Raw genomic sequence first — 21,400 nt, forward strand, 5'->3', positions numbered from 1 at the left:
ACGCACGCAGGTGCGCTCCCTCGCCAGCCAGCATCGGTGGTCTCTCCGCGTCGCTCGCCAGCAGAGAGGGTCCCGGGGCCCTCTCCCAGCCCCTGCTCCGGCGCCCCTGCTCCCGCACCCCTGCCATAGGTCGCTGTGAATGGTTACTTCTTTTTGCAACTAGGTGACTCGACCAGGTGACTCGGGGGCTCTCACCTCCCCACCGCACCTGCTGTGTTTCTTGCTCTCCTTGCTGGCACGTTTTCAGCTCTGGTTTCAGCTCTGGCTTTCGAGGGTAAGCCCCAAGAGGAATCCGGGCTTTGTTTTTCAGACACTTTAACAGCACATACATTTCGAGTTTCAAAACTTTTTCTTCAGTGCTTTGAGAACAGAACGGCACTCTCTCGGTTTCCGGAGTTTCTGTTGTGAAGGCTGATGCCACGCGGGTTTCTGTTCTTTCCTGGGCCTTTTAGGATCTCTCCTTGCTGGTGATTTCCTTAAGATTCTTCAGACCGTGGCATTCTCACCCCTGTTCTGCCACGTCGAGTGCTTTCAGTCTGAGGTCGTTCACCTTCTGGTGTTGCTTCCGGTCAAGTTTTCCTCTTGTCTAGAGCTTCAGTTAGAAGGAGGTCAACGCCTCCCCTCCGTGCTGTTAGCCTCCGGAGACATCCTCTCCCTCCGAGCCTCCCTGCCGCTTTCCAGCAGAGCGCCCTGCACCGCAGAGCCCGCGGTCTAGCCGCGCCGGGCTGCCCTCACCACTGTTCCTGTACTGGCTTCTTCTGTACGGTCCCTGGCCTGGCCCCATCCCCTCCAGAGACATTCATCCCACGTACGTGAACGCCCAGTAACTGGCTCTCTCTGCTATGGGCCGTTCCCTAGGTGTCTGTTTAAGGGGACGCGGCTGCTAGAACCCTCCTCGTTTCACTCCGCCAGGTCCTTTGGCCTGAAGGTAAGCGCTAGCTGGGCTGGTGTTGGGGGGGGGCACCAGGGACTCCAGCCCAGACCCTAAGTGCTGGTGTGGCCATCTGGGTCCAGCCCAGTCCACTGGCCACCCCGCCCCTGGGATGCTCTTCACCCCCCCCCCCCCGCCATTTCCACCCTGAAGACAGGAGGGGTGGGGTGCCCATGTTGACTCCCCATCACCCTGCCCTCGGGCCAGCCTCCTCCCCATGGGGCCATGCTCCCACACACAGACCAGCCCCCGCGTGCCCCCCTAGAGCACCGGGAACCAGGACAAACCCCAGCTCTCCTCGTACGCCACCCCCACCCCTAGGGAGGGGCAGGGACCAAATGGGGCCCAGCGCCTGTGGGGCCTCCCTGGCCCGGGGGAGGTTCCTGTCCACACACACTGATGCCCTGGGAGGCCAGCACGGCGAGCCCAAAGCAGTGAACGCACAGGCCACGAGGAAGCAGCGGCTTCTTTCTTAAGTTTCTGGATTTCACAGGTACCGGAGCCCGCCGCCCAGAGACCCCACGGGGCGCCAAAGTCCCGCAGCAGGGTTTCCTGGGGCAGGCAGGGGCGGGCAGCCTTCCGGTGCCCAGGGGTGCAGGGGGCGTGGCCAGCTGCCCATAAATACGTCTCCATAAATACAGGGGGTCAACAGGCTGAGCGCAGCAGCCCCAGGCCTAGCACCACAAGAACCTACTCAGAAGGCCCCCCCTGCCTGCGCCTGCACCCACGCCACCCTCGGTCCTCACCCAGGGCCGTGGAGGGGGCGGCAGGGGGGCGGCGGGGGGGCTTCCTCAGCACGTGCGGCCAGCGCGGCTGTGTGGCTGTGCAGCCCAAGGCCAGGCCCACTCGCCCGGGCTCCTTGGAGCTAGGTCAGGCAGCGCCTCGCTCCCCGTGGCCAGCCGATCCTTGCCCAGCGAGAGGCCGCAGGGCCGGGCACAGTCTGGGGCTGGAGTCCTGGCCGGCCCACAGGCGCCCCTCCTCGGTCACACCAAAGCGCCTGGAAGACGGGCCTGCTTGGGGGCTGCCTCTGAGCTAGTGTTTCTCTGCCCTGCTGCTGAGCCCAAGTGCTGGTCCGTGAGAAGCTGGGTGTGAGGCCGCTGCAGGGACAGGGGAAAGGAGCGTCAGCGCCAGGGCCGGTGGGAACTCTTGAAGCTGCCAGAATTCGGGGCTCACACTTCCCGTGTCCCCTCCTGCCCTTCCAGCTCCAGCCCAGAGGGGAGACGGCCCCCCCTTCCTCCCCAGCTTCTGCCTGACCTCATCTCTGAGGTCCAGGTTCTGGATCCTCCGCTGCCCTATGGGGCCCAAACTATATATAAGTGGGCAATCTTCATCCCTCCTCTGGCCTCAGTCTGCTGGTAACAGGCCAAGGATGCCCCAAATGCAAACGCCAGTCTCCCACATAGGCCCGTTGGGTCCTCCCTGGCAAAGCCTCTTCCCTGCTCACACCTATGCAAATAGCGAGGCCTCCCCCCTCCCCAAATGACAGCTCCCAGTTCCCCCAAGCACAGCAGCATGGAGGGCTGGGAGGTGCTTTACTAGAACCCCGCCAGTCCACTCCAGGGCAGGGGGCAGGGCCCAGGACTGCAAGCCAGCACAGCCTTGCCTCTCCTCCTTCCCACCCGCCTGAAGGATGAGCCAGGTCCGAGACCCCAGTACCAGTCCAGGCCGCCAGGACCGCACAGGGGTCTGCAGTGCAGTACCACAGATGACCACCAGATGCCGCCGTGGGTGGCGCTCGGGTCTGAGCCGCAGCCCTGCCAGCCGCGCCTCCAACGCCCGCCCGCCCGCCCGCCGTGAGACCCTGCCCCCGGGGCGCCTAACAGTCCTGGGCCAGGGCTGCCTCCCAGCGGCTCAAAAACAGGCACACGCAACAACGAGCCCGCATGTGGGGTTCCCAGGCTGCAGACCCGTCTGGACTCCCCACTCTCGTCCTGGCTCCCTGCTTCACCTGTCCACGGAGCCTGTCCCCGCAGGCCAGACGCGACCCTCTCAGCACACAGCTCCCCTCCCTTCAGCAGGCTAGGCCTGGGCGAGCTGACCAGGGGGCTCCAGGGGCACCCCGAGTTCTGCCTGCAGATGCGTGTTCCCCCAGGGGCCGGGGGGACCGAGAGGCCAAGGTGCTGTCACTGCGCGCTCCCCCACTGCCCAGGGTCGGGGCAGGGTGTTGCCTACCGGCACTGCGTGCACACCCCCAGGGCTTAGTACACAGACTGCAGCGCACGTACGCACGGGCGCACCATCACGCCCGGCTTCACGCACACGCAGCGCAAGGCGGGGAGGGGGCGAAGGGCTGGGTCAGCGCCCACCTACACTGCGTCACCTAGCCCCGCCCACAGGGCTGCGGGGGGCTGCGGGGGGCTGCTGGCGCTGCAGAACCCTGCCCCACCGTCCAGCAGCTGCGAGGTCCACACCTGGCGCGTGAGAAGCCGTGTGGACACTGCGGGCACCGCGCGGGGATGGCGACATTCTCACCAGCTAGCCTGGCCGACCACCTGTGTGTGGGGAGGAGGGACGGGGTTCCCGCCGGGGCAGGGCTGGGGAGCGTGTTGTCTTCCTGCCTCCCCCTGGGGAGCCTAACTCACCTTGCTGACAGGTGGGCCCCAGGTAGCCGTCCACGCAGTGGCACCGCCCACTGGCGGGGTCACAGGCAGCCCCAGCCCCACAGCTGCAGCGCAGGGCACAGCCCGGCCCGAAAAAGCCCGGGGTGCAGTCTGCAGGAAGAAGGCCGTGGGAGACACGGGCCTGAGGGCCGTTCCTGCCTGCTCTGCCCCGGGCGCCCCAGGCCCTCTGGGTAGGGATCCCTCCCTCTTCCTGCCCTGCGCGGGCCTCCCATGTGGGAAAGCTCCAGGCGCTGGGCACCTGCCCGGCCCCGGGGCTGACCTAGGGGGCCTGGCAGTCAGGGATGCTCCTCCCCAGGTCAAGACAAACACACGAGGTCATGTGTGCGGCGGCAGGGGACAGCCCCTCCTATGTCCGAGCAGGCTGGCAGACCGGGAAGGTCTCCTTCCCACCTCACAGGGCCCCGTTCTGGCCAGAGAGCAGGGGAGGCCCTGACATTCCTGAGCAGGAGCCCCATGCTGGGCGCCCGCCTGCAGAGGGGTGGGACCGGCACAGGGGGGCACGGAGCACAGGCCAGGGGAGAGCACAGCTGAGGCTCCCCCTACACAAGCAATCCTTGCCACCAGCGGAAACCCATGCCCGTGCTCCGCTGAGCGCGACCCCAGACTCACCGAGGTCACAAGCGGCCCCTGTGCGCCCCGGGGGACACAGGCACTGGCCGGTGATGGGGTCGCAAGGTGCCCCTGCCTCGCAGTCACAGCGCTGGCGGCAGCCCTCTCCAAACGAGCCTGGTTCACACCCTGGTGGGGGGCAGTGGACTCAGTGTCCTGTCCTGTCCCCTACCAGACAGGATAGGGCCAAGGGAGCACATGGGAACACGGAGCACTCACCCCTCTCACAGAGTTGGCCGGAGAAGCCGGAGGGGCAGACACACTGGCCGCTGACGGGGTGGCAGGGGGCCCCATGCCGACACTCACACGCTGCCTGGCAGCCAGCCCCGTGGAAGCCGGGGGGACAGGCTGAAAGACACCCCAGTTAGAGCCCCTACCTCAGTCCTGGTTCAGAGGCTCGTGCTCCCCCTTTCTCCCACCCAGGCCTGGCCCCCCATCACGGCTGGGGCTTAGGTGAGAGGTCAACCTGCTCGCATGGGACCCTGGGCGGAGGCCTCCAGCCTTGACGTCCCAAAGTGAATGGGGCCAGGCCTTATCTCACCGGCCACCACGGGGAGGGACAGGGACAGTGGCCATCGCCATGGAAGCCCACGTTGGTCCCGACCTCCCACGCGGGAGGAGCAGCCACCGGGGCTGGGGTCCCCACCCCAGGACTCACAGTGCTGGCAGGCCTGGCCGTAGAAGCCGGGGCCACAGTGGCAGGCGCCCGTGGTGGGCTCACAAGTGCCATTGTTTTGGCAAGAGCACTCCAGACGGCAGGAAGCACCATAGTAACCAGGAGGGCAGGCTGGGGACAGAGCCAGCAGGTCAGCCTCCTGCCGCAGAAGAGCAGGGGGCCCGAGGGACGGCCCCCGGCACGAGCCTGATTCGCGCGACCTCGGGGGACCTTGTCCAGCCCCACGGCAGCCCCACACAGAGGATCCTGAGCCCTGTGCTCTCCTGGGGGGTCCAGACCAGTCCCCTCCCCGATCAGGGCGTGGCCCGCGCACTGACCCAGCTCACAGTGCGGCCCTGTCCAGCCCAGGCCGCAGGAGCAGCTGCCATTGGCCGCATGGCACAGGCCCCCGTTCCTGCAGGAGCACACGCGCTCACAGCTCACTCCAAACCGGTTCTGAGGGCAGCCTGGGGGCAGAAGTCAGACACTGCTCAGTGCTCCGGCTCAGGGCTGGACACGCTCTGGGGACACGTCCCCACATCTGGCCTTCATTCAACAAACACTTCCTGGGGCCAGTCTCTGCCCCGAGGCGCCCACGTGCCAGGGAGTTGACACCAGCCGCATCCTGCCCATTCATCCATCCTCTCCGCAAACACCAGGCCTGGCTGAGTGCCGAGGAGGGGCAGGGAGTGCTTGCCCAGCTGGAGGGAGCTGGTTAGGGAAGACTTCCTGGAGGTGGTGGCCCTCTGCACAGGCACATCCTCCAGGCTGAGGCGGCCGGGCTGCCAGACTCTCCAGATGGTCCCTGATCATAATCTGATTGACCCATGACTGCTGTAGTCCCTGGAGGCCTGGACACAGCCTAGCTGCAGCCAGGTCACAGTGCTTAGGACTCTGCTACCACAAGCTCAGAACTGGGGGGCTTGTGGGGGGGAGGTCACTGACCCCTTGATGAGGACCAAAGGCTGGCAGAGTGCTCTGACCTACCAGGGTGTGGGAGCCAGGCCAAGGGGCCATAGCTGTGGCCACGGGGACCAGGAGTGCCATCACGGGTGGCAGCCCCAGGACGGCTCCTGGGGTCACCCCCTTTCCCCACCATGCCCTGTACTCCAGGACTCCCTCCACCTGGGGTCCCCGGCCTCCGGGCCCAGCAGAAAGGGCCAGCAGGACCCTGTGCCACAGGGACTTGAGCCAGGGAGCTGGCTCTGTCATCAGACAAAACAGCCACTAGGCCCTCCTGCTGGGAGGCTCTGAGCTGGGACCTGTTCAGCGCCCCACCAGCCACTCGACGGGGTCAGTGGAGGCTGCTGGTGTGAATGCGCCACCCGGCTCTCGGGCCTGGTTCTCCCCTGGGGGACCCGTGGCTTCTCCCCATCGCCCCCCACCCCCCCATCCCATAGGCTGATGCAGTGGCATCCATGAAATGTGGAAGGGGCAGGCAGAGCGGGCGCTCACCGTGCTCACAGTGGACGCCAGTCCTCCCAGGGGGGCAGGTGCAGCTGCCAGTCACGGGGTCACAGGCTGCTCCCTGCCCACACCTGCACACGTGGGCACAGCCGGGGCCGAAGCGGCCCTGTGGACAGGCTGCCGGGAGGAAGCAGGACGGTGGCCACTCCTGCCGGCTCCCCTTTCCTCTGCCATGTCAGTCCGGAGACAGGATGGGCTGTGGAGACCTCCCGTGCCCCTGCCCGCCCTGGCATCTCCCCTCCACCCGCAGTTCTGCTGGGGGCCAGGCCAGCTCTGCAGGGACAGGGACTCCCTGCTACCCCCACCCCACTGCCCCCAGCCGATCCAGGCTCCCAGACCGGCAGGAAGTTCCCCATGACTCAGAGACAGGCGCTCTCCTGGGCGGGATGCCTAGCGGGCCTCCGTCTGCACAGAGGTGCACAAGTGCCTGCTGGACGTGGCCAGGGCAGGGGATCGGGGGAGGGGGAGGGGACAGAGCTGGCTGGCAGGGACACTGGGGTCACACGGACATCCCCACCTTAGCCCAGCCCGGGGTCAGGCCCAGCAGGAGAATCAGGAAGCTAGACGGTCAGGGGGCTGTCCTCCCACAGGCTGGCTGGGGGGCCCTGCCCACTGAGGCCCAGGGAGCAGCCACCCTGTCCCTCCCCCATTCACCCAGACCTCCCCCCAGCCACTCACGCAGGCTGCAGTCGGCCCCCAGGAACCCCGCAGGGCAGAGGCAGGCCCCGGTGGCTGCATCACAGGAGCCTCCGTGGAGACACCCACACTGCTGCTCACAGCCAGGCCCAAACCGCCCGGGGGGGCACCCTGCAGGGACAGGGGCAGGTGCCAGAGGTCAGGGGCCAGGCCTTGCCCCCCTGGCGTCCCACCCCCAGCCCTGGGATGAGCAGCGCCTCCTGAGAACAGCCTAGCAGGCCTGGTTCTCGCCGGGACACGCCGGGACAATGGCACTTATGCCCACAGCTCTCCCCAAAGGTGCCGGGTGGGCAGGCTGGGGTGTGGGCGGGAGAGGTCAGTCCTGGCCCAGCTCGGGAACAACCCCCCCATGTGGCCGCCTCTGGGGGTGGAGGTTTCGGGTGCAACTCGGGGTCCGTATAGCCTCAGCCACCAGCTGCTCTGCCCCCTGAGTGGGGTCACCTACCCTGCTCACAGCCGGGACCCGTGGAGCCTGGTGGGCAGTGACACGCCCCGGTGACGTGGTGGCAGGGGGCGCTGGGCGGGCACAGGCAGCGCTGGGCACAGGCCTTTCCAAACCAGCCATGCGGGCAGGCTGCAGGAAGTCAGGGCTGGGGGTGGTGGGGGGCTCTGGGGCCAGTGCAGCCCGGAGGGATCACTGTGCAAACACCCCCTCCACCCTAGCAGCTGGCCCCGTGGGTGCTGGCGGAGCCGAGGGGCTCACCGTTCTCACACCGTGAGCCTCTCCATCCCGGGGGGCAGAGGCAGGCCCCCGTCACGTGGTGGCAGTTGGCCCCCCGCCGGCAGGAACAGCGTTCTTCACAGCGTGCCCCAAACGTGCCCTCAGCACAGGCTGCGCCGGGCGAAATAAGGCAGAGGGCTGAGTCCTGCTCCAGGGGTGTGAGCAGGGCCAAACACCCCCCACCCATCCCACAGGGGACCCCTGGGAGCTCGCACAGCAGCCCCTGCCCCCACCTGCCAAGGGACCACCTCACGAGGCCCTCCACCCTGAAGCAAGGCTGAGGCCGCCCCTTGAGGGGACCAGCGGGGCCCCCTGGACTCCCCCCACAACCCCAGCCCCCAATCCGACCCACTCACGGCTCTGACACTTGTCCCCAGTCCAGCCGGCTGGGCAGAGACAGTGGCCCGAGGGCCGGTCACAGACACCGCCATTGAGACATCCGCAACTGTGCTCACAGCCGGCTCCAAAGCGCCCCAGGAGGCACTCTGCAGGGCACAGTACCCCAGGAGTGCCCCACATCCCGAGGGCCCAGGAGACCCCCACCCCACCCATGCTTCCTGCACCCAGAGCCTCGGGCCCCTGTCCTTGAGAAGGTCACACCGCAGACCTACTGGCAGAAAGTCATCTCTGCCCACAGAGAGTGGGGGGCACGCCAGCATACTTTGGGGCACCCACCCTGGCTCCCGGGTCCCTCCACCTCCTCTGTCTGACCCAGGCTCACCCTCCTCGCAGGCCAGGCCAGCCCAGCCCTCCGGGCACGTGCAGTGGCCTGAGACGGGGTCACAGGTGCCCCCGTGCTGACAGAGGCAGGCATGCTGACAGTTCTCGCCGTACGAGCCCGTGGGGCAGGCTGCGGGAGGAGGGGAGCAGCTCGCAGCAGCCCAGCCCAGCGGGCCCGACGCCTCTCCCCCATTGAGAGCCAGCCTGGTGGTTGTGCACCTTCCAGTCCCCCCCAAAACCCAACACCAGACTTGGTGGGGAGGACTTCTCCCAGGCCTGTCTCTAAGACAACCCGCCCCAGGCCACCCCGGGCCCACCAACCCAGCCCTGCAGAGCCCGGCACCTCCCTGCCCTCCCCCAGGGCCAGGTGCCAGTGGGGGCATGACAGGCCCCCAGCCCCCCTGCCCACCGCTCCTGCTGAGACTCCTGTCCACCAGTATCCCACGCCCACGTGACCCCGTGTGGCCCATGGAGGGGCTGACACAATCCCTGGTCCCAGACTCCTGGGGTGGGGGGTGGCTTACGTTCCAGGCAGGTGGGGCCCATCCAGCCAGGGCCGCAGCGGCACTGTCCGTGGACAGGGTCACAGGAGCCCCCGTTGAAGCAGGAGCAGGTCTGGCTACAGTTGTGTCCGTAGGTGGGGGCAGGGCAGGCTGCAGGAGGGAGGGGACCATCAGGGTCTGGAGGGGCTGCAGCACGTCTGGGGCAGCTGGGCAACCTTCCCTTCCCTCTGGCCTGGGCGGGCAAACAGCGTTTCCAGAGTGGCCGCCTGGCAGCTTCAGACACCCGGGAGGAGGCCCCCAGAGGGGGGCCTGGCACAGAGGCCCCGGCCCCTCTCCTGCAGCCCCCAGGGCCGCCTGGGCCTCACGCACCCTGCGAACAGCGGGGGCCCCGGCGGCCAGCAGGGCAGAGGCAGGAGCCGCTCACAGAGTCACAGGGGGCCCCGGCGGCACAGTCACAGACACCGCGACAGTCCAGGCCGAAGAAGCCCGCCGGGCAGGCTGCAGAGAGCGGGTGGTGATGGGACACGGCCAGGGTGGCAGGGTCCACCCGCCAGCCCCGGCACGCCCCAGCTCACCGCGTTCACAGAAGGCTCCCCTCCAGCCGGCCGGGCAGGTGCACGCCCCGCTGACATGGTCGCAGGCTGCCCCATGCTCACACTGGCACTGCCGCCCACAGCCCGGCCCAAAGTGGCCCTGGGGACACCCTGAGACACGCAGCCCCGGCCCACTGTCAGCAGGAGCGGGGGAGACCGACCGAGACCCACCTGCACCTCTGGCATCCCAGGCGGAGCGGGGGGTGGGGGGGACCGTGGGGCACTCCCCGCTTCCCTGCCCCGCTAAGGACTGAGTCAGCCCCCGGGGGAGGTAGGAACCCAAAGGCATCACCTCTGGATCTGCCCCAGCCTGGGGGGGTGGGAGACACGGAAGGTCATGGCCCTTGGTCCTCCCCTCCTCCAGGTGCCAGGTGGCTGCTCCCTGCTCTCCCTGCCTGCTGCTCCAGGGGCACCCTACAGACCCAGGCAGTCTGGGGGGGGGTGGGGGGACGCCTAGGCCTGGCAGGACAGGGGCAGCTGGGGAAACTCAGGGGAGGAGACCATCCACCTGTCCCCGGACAGAAGGACAGGACTAGAGCCCCCAGTACTTGCGTGTGTGTGTGTGCGTGCACGGGCATGGGAGCGTGGCTGTGGGCGCCGGGACTCACGCTGTTCGCACCGCGGGCCTGTGTAGCCAGCCTCACACACACACAGGCCACTGACTGCGTCGCAACTCCCATGGCCTGGGCTGCAGGTACAGCGCCGGCTGCAGTCGGGTCCCCAGTGCCCGTCGTCACAGGCTGCAACACGGCCCGGGTCAGCCTGCACAGGCCCGGCCAGGCACGGGGCCTCCTGCTGGCCCCAGCGCCCCCACCCCAAGCCCTGGGCCCCAGGCCACCCACCTCTCTGGCAGCTGAGGCCGGTCCACCCAGGGGCACAGCTGCAGTGTCCGGTTGCTGGGTGGCAGTGCCCGTCGTTGGCACAGGGGCACCTCAGCTGGCAGCCAGGCCCAAACCAGCCTGCCGGGCACGCTGCAGGATGGGGCAGGGTCAGCCCGTGGGCTGGCTGGGGCGCAGGCCAGGGGCTGACCGTACTCAGGTTGGGGGACCCCGCACTCACAGTCCTGGCAGCGGCTGCCCGTGTAACCGGGGGGGCACAGGCAGGCTCCGGTCCCAGGCTCACAGGCGGCACCATGATCACACGCAGGGCAGATCTCCTGGCAGCCAAGCCCCCAGCGGCCCTCGGGACAATCTAGACACCCCCCCCCCAGGCAGTCAGTCTTCCCCGGGGCCTTGCTGGCCCTGTCTGACATGGCACTGACCCCGCATCACGGCTCAGGGGAGAGGAAACAACAGGTCATGAGAACCCCCAATCCCTCCCCCCAGCAGAGCACCACCTCCAGAAGAGGAGCCTCTGTCCCAGGACAGGCGGTGGGCAGACAGCCCAGGGAGCCCCCAGACCCAAGGGTGGTACGGTGTGGGCTCTCAGCTGTTAAGGACAGGCCCGGGGTCTGCAGGTTGCAGGACCCCCAAACACGGTCCAGGGCTAGGACAACCCAGAGTTGTATAGCACAGGGCGGGGAGGGTATAGCAGGCCACCACTGCCACTCACCTGCCCCACAGTCGTCCCCAGTCCTCCCTGGAGGGCACAGGCACTGCCCCGTGACCCGGTCACAGGGTGCTCCCCCACAGAAGCAGGAACCTGAGCAGTTCACACCGAACGTCCCCCCTGCGCACTCTGCAGGAAGGAACAAGATGGGTGGAGCTGCCCTCCTGCCCCAGCACAGCTGCTGGGCACAGACAAGTCCCCTGGCGACCATGGGGGTCACAGGAGCAGGCAGAGCACTGAGCACACCTGCAGGGAGGGGCCTGCTCGGGCTGACCGTGCAAAGGGGAAAGGGGGTGCAGGACGGACTCTGTGAGTACCCTGCAGCTCCCCCTCCCCACCCAGCCAGGAAGCCCAGGACAAATCTGGCCCCTCAGTCTCAGAATCCCAAAGAGCATGGGATGGGGCGAGGTGGGGGTCTGCATACACCACTTTACCCCAGCTGCGACCCTCTCCCAGCAGAATGGGGGCTGCCACGGGAGCCAGGCACGTTAAGAGGATGTGGAGGACCCTGAGTCCTGGGTCCCCCTCCTCCTCTGCCCAGCAGAGGGTCAGCAAGACCCCGGGGAAGAGCAGAGACCAAGGAGAGAGACCCTCCTGAGAAGGACTGGCCCAGGTGCTCTGTGCCGGAGCAGGACTGCAGCGAAGCACGTGGGTGTCAGGAGCCCAGAGCCTCCCTGTGGGGACAGGCAGAGCCCCCAGCGCTGGAAGCCCCTGACCAGCCTGGGCACGGCCTCCCCCACACCCCAAGTGCCCCAGCAGGCAGGCCGGCCGTAACCCTGGGCAGTCTTGCAGCTGCTCCCCGAGGACTGCAAGGAAAGCTCCCGCAGGCCCAGGAAGGCGGGCGCAGTCCTGGAGGGAGCAGCTGTGATCAGAGCTCACAGGATCAAAGCAGCCCTGGGGGAGTGGGGAGAACAGGCGGATCCCGGGAAAGAGTGTCAGCAGCATGGGTGGAGTCCCAGCCCTGGGGCCTTTGCAGCCAGGAAGGTGAGGGAGCTCAGGGAGCTTGGGGACTGAGGACACAGCCCGGTGAACCACGTCCCGGGGGCCCATCGCCTGCGGGCACCCGCCCACCTCCCAGCAGGCGCAGGCACGTCCGCAGGACTGGAGACGCGCACACACAGGCTTCCGCACTGCGGGAACCAGGGAATGGGAGGCCCCACGGCAGCACTGAAGCCATCCTGTGGGCCTCGGGGAGCCAGGCAGACAGGCATTTGGGGTAGTAAATCTTTCCAGACCCAACAACAGTGGGGAGCCCGTCATTCCTATAACCTCTGTGTGGCATTTCCTGCGGTGCACCCTTAGGGCACAGGAGCCGGTCAGAGAAAAGGGGAAAACGAGAAGGCAAAGCGGCGGGGAAGGGCGGCGGGGAGCCCTCCGCTAACAAGCCACCGCAGACGTTGGAGGGTGGCGGGCGGCATGGACGCTTCTCCGGAGAGAGCTCCCGGCCACTGCGGCAAGCCAATGCAGGTGTGTGGGCGTGCTCGTGAGCACCAGCGCTCGGCTGAGTGTCCGCAGGGGCACAGGGGAAGCCGAGAGAAGTCAGGGGTCCGGGTGGGGAGCTCGTAGGGACAGGAGAACAGCAGCTAAAGGGCACCAGACACCACGGAGACCCTTGGGGTGCACACCAAGCTGGGGGGGGTGGTCCTGGCTGGGTTCCCAGCACCCCACACACACCCTTCCTGGACCCCTGGGACCCAAGAGCCCTGCACGGGGTCACCACTCTGAAGGGATGTGGCCTGGCTGCAGAGGGAGATGCTGACCCTTCAGCTCAGGCTGGGTCCCCAGGGCCCCCTCCCTGTTCCCCAGAGGGGACAGGCCATGGCTAGGGGGAGGTGGAGCCAGCCAGCCCCCGAGGCATGCTCACACCAGTCACCCTGCAGGCCCGGTGGTCCCCATGTCCCTAGGGCCGACAGGTGCAGATGGCTGTGCTGTCTGTGCCACGGGTGGTCCCCAGCTGCCCACACCCTGTGAGTGGGGTCAGGGCTGCCCCCGGACTCAGGCTGTCTGTGGTGTGTCAACACGGGCCCGGGCCTCCAGCCGGGCCCACCGCTCTGCCCCCATTCCCTCCAGCCCCGCGCCATGCCGCACCTCCAGCCCAAGGCTGCGCGCCGAGCAGCTGCCCAGGTCCTGCAGACTCAGAGCCAGCAGGACGGAGTGCCAGCCCCCCGAATCCCAGCACCCTGAGCATGCTGTAGCTAACAAGGGGGGGGGGAACAACGTTGTAGGACGTGACCCCTTCCCTGGGCCAGGCCCCGGGCACACAGACTCACTCCTGCCCTAGCAGCCCTGACCAGGACACGGGGACAGGCAGACCAGTGCAGGGTCACCACTGCGCGACCAGGGTAGGCCAGGCTGCATGGCCAACTCAGCCCCTGGAGCTGTACAGCACTTCAGGGGTCCGGTGCCCAGCGTGGGCCAGAGGACCCACACCCCACCCGACCCTGGGCATCGCTGGGGCCAGCCACTGACCTTGGTCACAGTCCTTCCCCTGGTAGCCGGCAGGACACGGCTTCCCACACTGGCCGCTGACGGGGTCACAGGCTATGCCCTGAGGGCAGGAACACGCCTGTAGGCATCCGGGCCCAAAGAAGCCTGGCACACACTCTGCAGGGGGCGAGAAGAGAGAGAAGAGAGGGGCCTGCAGGGTCAGCCAGCCTGGGGCCCTCCCCGACTCCCCGACTCCCCGCACCCCTGCACTCACCGTCCTGACACCGCTCGCCCCGGAAGCCCGCCTTGCAGGAGCAGCTGCCATCCCTCCGGTCACAGGCCAGCGTGTTCCGCTGCTCGCACTGGCACTCCTCCGAGCAGCCGGGCCCGAAGACCCACGGCGGACAGGCTGCACCCACAGAACCAAGAGGGGGGCCTGCCTACCGCGTGCACCAGCCCCTCCCGGGTCCCAGGGTCTCCAGCCCCCCAGGAGCCGCGCAGAGAGGCACGGCCTGCCCCAGCCACTGGGACCACTGTGCCTATTTCATAGATGAGAAACGGTCTCAGCGAAGTCCAGGCATTGGCCCCGGGTCACGCCACCTCCCAGCCAGGAGACTCTTGGAATCCCAATCTCCCCCTTTATTTTTTTATTTATTTTTTTTTTTTAAGATTTTATTTATTTATTCGACAGAGATAGAGACAGCCAGCGAGAGAGGGAACACAAGCAGGGGGAGTGGGAAAGGAAGAAGCAGGCTCATAGCGGAAGAGCCTAATGTGGGGCTCGATCCCAGAACGCCGGGATCACGCCCTGAGCCGAAGGCAGACGCTTAACCGCTGTGCCACCCAGGCGCCCCTCAACCTCCCCCTTTAAATAATCCTTCCGGCAAAGTACCGTATGGAGCTCCCAGATGAAGTCTGCTCATCATCCCCCACCTGTTCCCCACCAGCCCGCCAGCGAGGGGTGACCCCACTGGGGACTCAGGACTCACCCTTGCTGCCAGGAAACTCCAAAAGCCAAGGTGAGCCCCGTGCCCCAGAAGATTCCAAGGGTGGCCTGCCTTTGCCCATACTGCCGCCGACCCGTTAGCCCAGTTGTGGGGCTAGGAGGCGTCAGAAGGCTGGGGACCACCCCCCGAGACACTCTGAAGGCCAGCACAGACCGGAGGACACAGCTCTGGGCCCCTGGGGTGGAGCCCACATGCCAGCGGAGGGACCTCACTGAGCCCCAGGTCCTCTGCAGAACAGTCACTCCCAAGCCTGAGCGTGGGCAGCAAGGCCCAGGAGCACTCGGCCTTACTGTGCAGCAACCCCCCCGCCCCCTGGACACAGGCCACCAGGGCAGAGGACTCACCCAAGTGGCAGAAGCGGCCGTAGAGCCCCGGGTCACAGAGGCAGGCCCCATAGAGGCGGTGGCACCGGCCACGGTTGGCACAGTGGCACTTCTTGTGACATTGCTTGCCGTAGAAGCCCTTGGGGCAGCCTGTGGGATGCGGGGTCCCTTGAGTGCCCACCTGGACACGTCCCCACACCCGTGGAGGTGCTCCAAGGGTCCCCTGTGCCCAGCATAGGAGCTAGGAGGGGCCCAGGCCACCAGGGCAGGGCCAGAGGGCTTTGGGGCCACCAGCAGCCTGAGGACTCTGTATCCCAGACAGGGAGGGGCCCGGGGGCAGGCAAGGGCACCATGACGACAGGGCAGACACAAGATGAGCCAGGGATATGGCCATCTGCCCCGGCTGGCCTGTCTCCCCAGCGTCTGTGGTCTGGAGAATGGCCGGGGCACGAAGCCAAGCACATTCTTCAGCATACGCGTGGGAGCTGCACAAAGACCTCACCCTGGTCTCCTGTGTCTGACCCCCGTCTACCACATGCCGACTTCCATCCCTCGGTGGTCACCTAGCCCCACCTCTGGCTTTCAGAGAACGAAGGGCACACAGCCCCAGCCAGCCAGCATCCCAGGACCAAGCTCAGGGGGCCCCAGGGCTAGGAGAGGGCATCTGGATTTCCCTGCCAAAGTGCCTCCCTCGGGCTCGCTCCTGCCCCAGTCCTGCCTCCCGAAGGCCTGCAGGGAGCGGAACAGTCACCCCGAAATATGGCCACGCCTAAATCCCCAGGATCTGCAGATGAGACTCCTGGGTTATCCTAATCCACGAGCGTCCTTAAAAGAGAAAGGAGAGAAAACCCGGACATGGGAAGGCTGACCAAGAGGCTGCAGGGGCGCTGCTTCTGTTACACGGCGGGTTTCAAAGGGAAGGGCAGGGACGCGGACGAGCCGCGGAGTCCGACCAGAGGGAGGAGGAGGACAGCCCTGCGAGGCTGCCGCCCCGAAGCCCTGGGACGGGCTCCAGGGACTGAAACTACCCCTTATTAAGGCAAGAAATTCTCGACACATTAGCTACATCTCCAGCAAAAGAGGCAGAATTTCAAAGGTCTGCAGACTTAAAGGTAAAGCCTCAGTCGCCTGGAAAATTTATCTAAGGCTACTCTCAAATTCAAAAATGTAGACACTCCCCAGTTCAAAAGGACAGCAATGTGTCCCGTGCAGCCATAGGCCCAGACAAATCCCACCCACCCACCAAAGAACTCTACTTGAATGCTTCCAGGAACAGGGAGCTCACTACCTTCCAGGGGAACCCATTGCAAAAGTGCTGTTCTGCCAAGTCTTCAGCACGTGCTCCCGTGGGGTCCCAGGAAAAGCAAACAGTGAAAACGCTACACTGCTCTCACCACGTCATTGCTTTCCCCCTCCCCACCCCGCAGAAGGCAGGCGGCCAGGAGAAGCCAGCAGGCCTACTGAGCAGTTGTGTTCCATCGCCTCCACCCCGGGGACACTCCAGAGTCCCAGGAGGGGCTGCACCCACCGTCCTCACAGCGGGCTCCACCGACGCCAGGGGGGCAGCGGCAGGTGCCCGTCGCAGGGTCGCAGGTCCCGCCGTTCTGGCAGCCGCAGGAGAGGCTGCAGTTCTTTCCAAAGGTGTCTGGAGGGCAAGCTGCAGGCAGGGACGGCAAAGCGCGAGGGTCACCCGCCTGCAGGACTCTGGGCCCAGCAGCCCCTCTAGGCATGCTGAGCAACCCTCCCGGGGTATGAGCCACCCCATTCAGAAGCAACGGACCAGAGGCACTCGTGCCCCTAGTCCTGCCCCAGCACACAGCAGACATCACTAATCAATCGCTGTGTCCTCGCTCTCTGAACTCCAGCACAGCCAGCTTCTCGGCAGGGCTTTCAGCACACAGAGCCCTGGACACCGACCAGCACCGTGTGCCTGGCCCAGGGTCACCGGACAGGGCTGGGAGAGCAGGTCTCAAAAGTACTCCAGCTACCGATCTGCCGGTGGCCTGGGTCATGGCTGCTCTCACCCAGGACATGGACATGACTGCTTGCCCACCAGCCACTCTTCGTCAGACCCCCTTCGCTGCCTTAGTTGCTGGCCTGCTTGCCCTGGACCATCCACGAGGGGCAGACGCCAGGCCCTGCCAGTCCCCAGGACCCCTGCCAGGGTGGCCGCCTGCAGGTCCCCGGGGCTCATACCACCCCCAACCTTGTGTCCTCACTCTCATTGCAGATGAGGCCGGTCCAGCCCTCGGGGCAGTCACAGCCATCCAGGCCTGGGAGGCAGGTCCCCCCATTCCGACAGTCGTCACACGTGAGGCTGCAGTCCTGGCCGAAGGAGGCGTCCAGGCAGACTGGGGCAGACCAGTGGGGCCGGAGGTGGGGTAACGTCAGGGCCTGACGTCCAGCCAGGCTCAGCCCCACACATGCTGTGCAAACCCAGCACCATCTCTGAGCCTTGGTCAAACAAGACCACTACCAGGCTCTTCCTCAAGCCCAAGACCAGTGGGTGGGCAGCGGCCGGGCTGAGCATACGTGGGCCGTGGTGCCTGAGACCAGAAGCCCCACGGCCGGGCCCACCTCTCACCAAACTTCTCCATCAGCGTGTGCTCGGCCCGGGCCTCGGCGGCCGCCTCGTCCTCCTCCTGGACCCCAACATAGTCGTCTTGGAAGAGGTGAGGCAGTTCGTCCTGGAGCACCGCAATGTGCGGGAGGGGCCGCACGAAGGGCAGCTGGCCGTCCAGGTCCACCTCGGGGATCTCCAGGGCTGGGTGGGGTCACAAAGGCCCCTTAGCCCCTGCCACCCACCGTCCTCCTTGGTACTGGATCCTCCTGCCCTTTGGTGCCCAGTGCCCAGATGCAGCCCAGAGCCTGAGCCCCACCCCCGGGGCTCCGACCCGCAGCCCCTGCTGCACCCCTCCTCAGGGTGGTGGCAAGGGGGCATCCCAGCTGCACTCCTGACCAAGCATGGAAGGGGGAGGCAGGGGCGGGGCCTCTCTTCCCCTTGAACGCTGTCCCCCATCCCTTGCGTCACCTGCGCAGTGCAGGAGCTGGACCACCCAGGACCCCCGGGCAGCACCCTGCCCTGGAGAATGCCCCGTCTAACCAGCCCCTCCCCCTCCTGCTGCCCAGGGCCTGGCCCAGAGCGGGAGGCGGGACTGAAGTGGGTCCATGCAGCCAGGGAGGGGAGTACGGGGGCACCAGGAGCAGGTGCCTGAGAAGGTGGGGTCCCCACAGGGAGAGGCAGAGACTCACGGGCACAGCCCCTGCGGTCCTCATCCAGCCGGAAGCCGGCCTCGCAGGAGCACTGGAAGGAGCCCGCCAGGTTGGTGCAATGGTGCTCACAGCCGCCGCGGCCGGATGCACATTCGTCCACGTCTGCAGGCAGACCCGGGGCTGCTGGGGCCTATTCCCTGGGGGTCGGGGACGCGGGGCCCTCCCACCCCGCCTCTGCCCACTGGACTGAGGCCACGGCCAGAGCTGCTGGGGCAGGCCCGCTCCACGGCCATCCTCCTGTGTCCAGCGTCAGAGTGACATTGGACACCAGCCCGGGGGAGGCCGGGTGGGAGCAGCCAGGGGCGCAGGCCCAGCCCGTGAGCGAGACACCGCTAGTGGGGGGGCACAGCGAGGTCGCGTGGCTGTGCGGGCAGCAGGTGCTCAAGCAAGGCCCTGGGGCGGAGCACAGCAAGGGGCCACCCCCAGCGGCCCCGCAGCAGCTGCCCACTCACCGCCACTCACCCTCACACCCGCAGCCGTCGGTGCTGAGCCGGTAGCCGGCATAGCAGCCACACTCGTACCCGCCGGGGCTGTTGGTGCAGGCCTGCTGGCAGCATGGGGAGGCTGCACAGTCGTCCACGTCTGTTGGGTACACACCAGGGCCACTGGCACCTGCCTGCATGCATGCCCACCAACACATGTGCCCCGCACGTGTTCACACACGTCCACGCAGCACCCTGGCCCCGCAGACACACACACAGGACATGCGCCGCGGCCCCAGGGCCGCCCTGCCTGCTGTGGGGGCCAGATGGGGGGCTGCAGGGTGGTGGGGATTCCGTCTTGCAGCAGGGTCCCCCCTGAAGAGAACCTTTGCACCTCTCAGGGTTCCAGGTGCTACTCCCAGCAATCGGGGCATTGAACCAAGTGACCGAGCGGCGGGGTGGGGGGGCTGCTGGGGCTGACGGGGTGCGGGTGCCGGGTGCTCAGCAGGACCCACGCTCGGCCCAGCCCCCAGCCCAGAGCAGAGCGAGCAGGATGGGGAGCACAGGAGGGAGCTGCCGATTCAGGGCATCAAGCAGACGCACGGGGGGGGGGGGGGCGCAGCGTGCAGGGAACCGCCGTGTGGACACTGGGGGTGGGGGGCAGCGTGCAGGGAACCACTGCGCACCGATGCACGTCTTCTGGTCCTCGTCCAGCTCATAACCATGGGGGCAGGTGCAGAGCGGCCCCGCACTGGTGTGGCTGCAGCCATGCGAGCAGCCCCCATTGTTTGCCTCGCAACTGTTCACAATCTCCATCTCGATACCTGCGACGAGACCCGCCAGTAGGGATGTGGGATGGGGTCCTGGTGACCCCCTCCCATGGTACTCCCTGACCCCGGCAGCCAGCCTGTAGCCCCCAGGCCCATCTTACTGGGAAACAGGCTGTACCCAGCTCCTGGGCTGGGTGGGCTCTGGAATGTTCTGCCCCTACTGCCCCCCTCCCCACGACACCCCAGGCCAACCTCAGCCCCCACACCCAGCACTGCCCCTGGCTGACAGGACAGCTCTACCCCTTCGCCAGGCCACAGCACGCCAGTGCCTGTGGGGCCTGGGGAACTGCATCGCTGCTCCCAGGTCTCTCCACACCCCAGGGTCCAGCGCCCGCCCTCTGCCCACTCACGGTAGCACTGCCGGCCGTCAGCGCCCAGCTCGTAGCCGGCGTGGCACAGGCAGGTGAAGGACCCCCGGGTGTTGAGGCAGCCGTGGGCACACTGGGCCTGCCCTGTGGCACATTCGTCCACATCTGCACGGGAGAGATCGAGGTGGAGGGCTCCGGACTGCTGGCCTGGGAGGTGCGGCCCCAGGGTGGGGCTCAGTGTGGAGGGGTCCCACTGGGGGTCAGGGCTCAGACACAGGGCTCCCTCCCCAGGTCGTGTTCCAAGGCTCTGTGACAGGCAGCCCACCGGAGCGTCCACGTTCCCATCAACAGCACCCAGGGGTAGAACCATGCTCCCTGTCAGGGCGAGGAGGGCACAGGTCTGGGCCAGCAGCATCGGGCAACGGGGTCCGTCTCTGAACCCACCTGCCTCGGCTGTGCTGCCCCCCCGTCACCAAGCCCGGTCTCGGGCCTGCCACAGGGGCCTTTCCATGGCTTGCCTCTAGGGGCCTGTGGACACCGGGGGCCATCGTCAGCCTCCCCACCCACAGCACTGGCCATGAGGGCCCAAATCCTGGGGTCTGATCCCCAACACTGCTTGGGTCACACCCCCTGAGATTCCTTGGGATGAAGCTGGCCCTCGGCCCGCTTCCTGCGGAGCCCTCCAGAGCAGCAGAGCAAGGGCGCCTCACACCCTCCTTCCTGGTGTCTGTGCCGTGGGGCCCGTACCCCGCAGCACCGCCTCTCGGACCCCCACCTACGACGCCTGGGGAAACAGCCACTGCCTGCCCTGGATGCAGCCCGAGGGCGACGGGGGGACGTACAAGACCCCTCCCCAGAGCTGCGTGCACAGGGAGGAGGGGGCCCCCCAAATTCCTGGGATGGGTAGTAAACACTGTAGGCTGCGCGGCCTGCACCCCGGAAGCCAAGGATGAAGGGGCGTGTCCTAGAAAGCGGCGCCCAGCTGGGATCTGGGATGATTCTAAGTGCGCAAGTTTACAAACAACCCACAAAAACATCCAGAAGCCGGCTGCAGAGACAGCCTTGGCGCTCCAGGGATTCTCCCTTCCTTCGCTCCGTGGCCCCTTCTGTTTCCCTGACGACCACAAACTACTAAGCTAACACAGGAACTCCTGAAAACACAACCTGAGCCCTCCGGCTTCTGCCGAAAGGAGACTCGCGCTCCTCGAGTGTGTCCCAGTCCCCCCGTCCCCCGCCCAAGGTCGGGTGCAGCAGCGGCTGGGCCCGGGTCCCCCCACAGCTGGCCCCAGGGTGGGGCTGGCGCACGGGGAAGGCACCTTACCTTCACAGGACCTGCGGTCGGCCGCCAGCAGGAAGCCCGTGTGGCACTCACAGTGGGCGAGGCCGCGGCGCACCTGGCACGTGTGCATGCAGCCGCCGTTCCGGTCTGCGCACGGGTTTCTCCCTGCGGTCACAGGCCCAGAGGGATGGAGCAAAGGGAAGGCGGCGGGCTCCAGCAGATCTGGGGTGTCCCAGGCCTCTCATGAGTCCCCCCCAGGCTCGGTGGGGGTCTCCCCTCCCCCAGATGTGGGAGCCCCCAAGACACCCCTGAGAAGTCAGGGTGCCCACCAGCTCCTCTAAGCCCTCTCCTACTCAGAGCCAAGCCGCCCTGCAGCCCCCCAGCCCTGCAACCCCATGGCACTCTGACCACCCTGCTCAGCCCCTCAGGCCCACCCTCACTCCTGGCCTGGGACCCACGAGGCCAGG

General features: G+C 66.9%; 1 protein-coding gene across 8 annotated transcripts in view; it reads right to left on the reverse strand.

Moving 5' to 3' along the window:
- Positions 1-1,383: 1,383 nt before the first annotated feature.
- MEGF6 (multiple EGF like domains 6) overlaps positions 1,384-21,400 on the reverse strand; it is an 88,382-nt gene continuing 68,365 nt past the window's right edge. For 4 of the 8 annotated variants that reach the window (XM_044391476.3, XM_044391477.3, XM_057305341.1 and 1 more), the window contains 30 exons: positions 20,976-21,098; positions 19,697-19,819; positions 19,203-19,340; positions 18,557-18,676; positions 18,074-18,196; positions 17,406-17,585; positions 17,041-17,172; positions 16,350-16,478; positions 14,843-14,971; positions 13,766-13,900; positions 13,534-13,668; positions 11,068-11,193; positions 10,576-10,707; positions 10,359-10,487; positions 10,125-10,256; positions 9,499-9,627; positions 9,293-9,421; positions 8,945-9,073; positions 8,422-8,550; positions 8,057-8,185; positions 7,683-7,811; positions 7,425-7,553; positions 6,962-7,090; positions 6,272-6,400; positions 5,155-5,283; positions 4,820-4,948; positions 4,381-4,509; positions 4,162-4,290; positions 3,514-3,642; positions 1,384-2,028 (listed from right to left, as the gene is read on the reverse strand). In XM_044391476.3, coding sequence (XP_044247411.2) covers positions 1,964-2,028; positions 3,514-3,642; positions 4,162-4,290; positions 4,381-4,509; positions 4,820-4,948; positions 5,155-5,283; positions 6,272-6,400; positions 6,962-7,090; positions 7,425-7,553; positions 7,683-7,811; positions 8,057-8,185; positions 8,422-8,550; positions 8,945-9,073; positions 9,293-9,421; positions 9,499-9,627; positions 10,125-10,256; positions 10,359-10,487; positions 10,576-10,707; positions 11,068-11,193; positions 13,534-13,668; positions 13,766-13,900; positions 14,843-14,971; positions 16,350-16,478; positions 17,041-17,172; positions 17,406-17,585; positions 18,074-18,196; positions 18,557-18,676; positions 19,203-19,340; positions 19,697-19,819; positions 20,976-21,098 — 3,857 coding nt within the window. In that variant the 3' untranslated portion in view covers positions 1,384-1,963. Of the gene's footprint in view, positions 2,029-3,342; positions 3,424-3,513; positions 3,643-4,161; positions 4,291-4,380; positions 4,510-4,819; positions 4,949-5,154; positions 5,284-6,271; positions 6,401-6,961; positions 7,091-7,424; positions 7,554-7,682; positions 7,812-8,056; positions 8,186-8,421; positions 8,551-8,944; positions 9,074-9,292; positions 9,422-9,498; positions 9,628-10,124; positions 10,257-10,358; positions 10,488-10,575; positions 10,708-11,067; positions 11,194-13,533; positions 13,669-13,765; positions 13,901-14,842; positions 14,972-16,349; positions 16,479-17,040; positions 17,173-17,405; positions 17,586-18,073; positions 18,197-18,556; positions 18,677-19,202; positions 19,341-19,696; positions 19,820-20,975; positions 21,099-21,400 lie in introns of all 8 variants that reach the window. The other 4 variants (XR_008956772.1, XM_044391478.3, XM_057305342.1 and 1 more) reach the window with 4 other exon arrangements.

This window comes from Ursus arctos, unplaced genomic scaffold (genome assembly GCF_023065955.2).
Source record: "Ursus arctos isolate Adak ecotype North America unplaced genomic scaffold, UrsArc2.0 scaffold_32, whole genome shotgun sequence".
In the NCBI taxonomy this organism is placed as follows: domain Eukaryota; kingdom Metazoa; phylum Chordata; class Mammalia; order Carnivora; family Ursidae; genus Ursus; species Ursus arctos.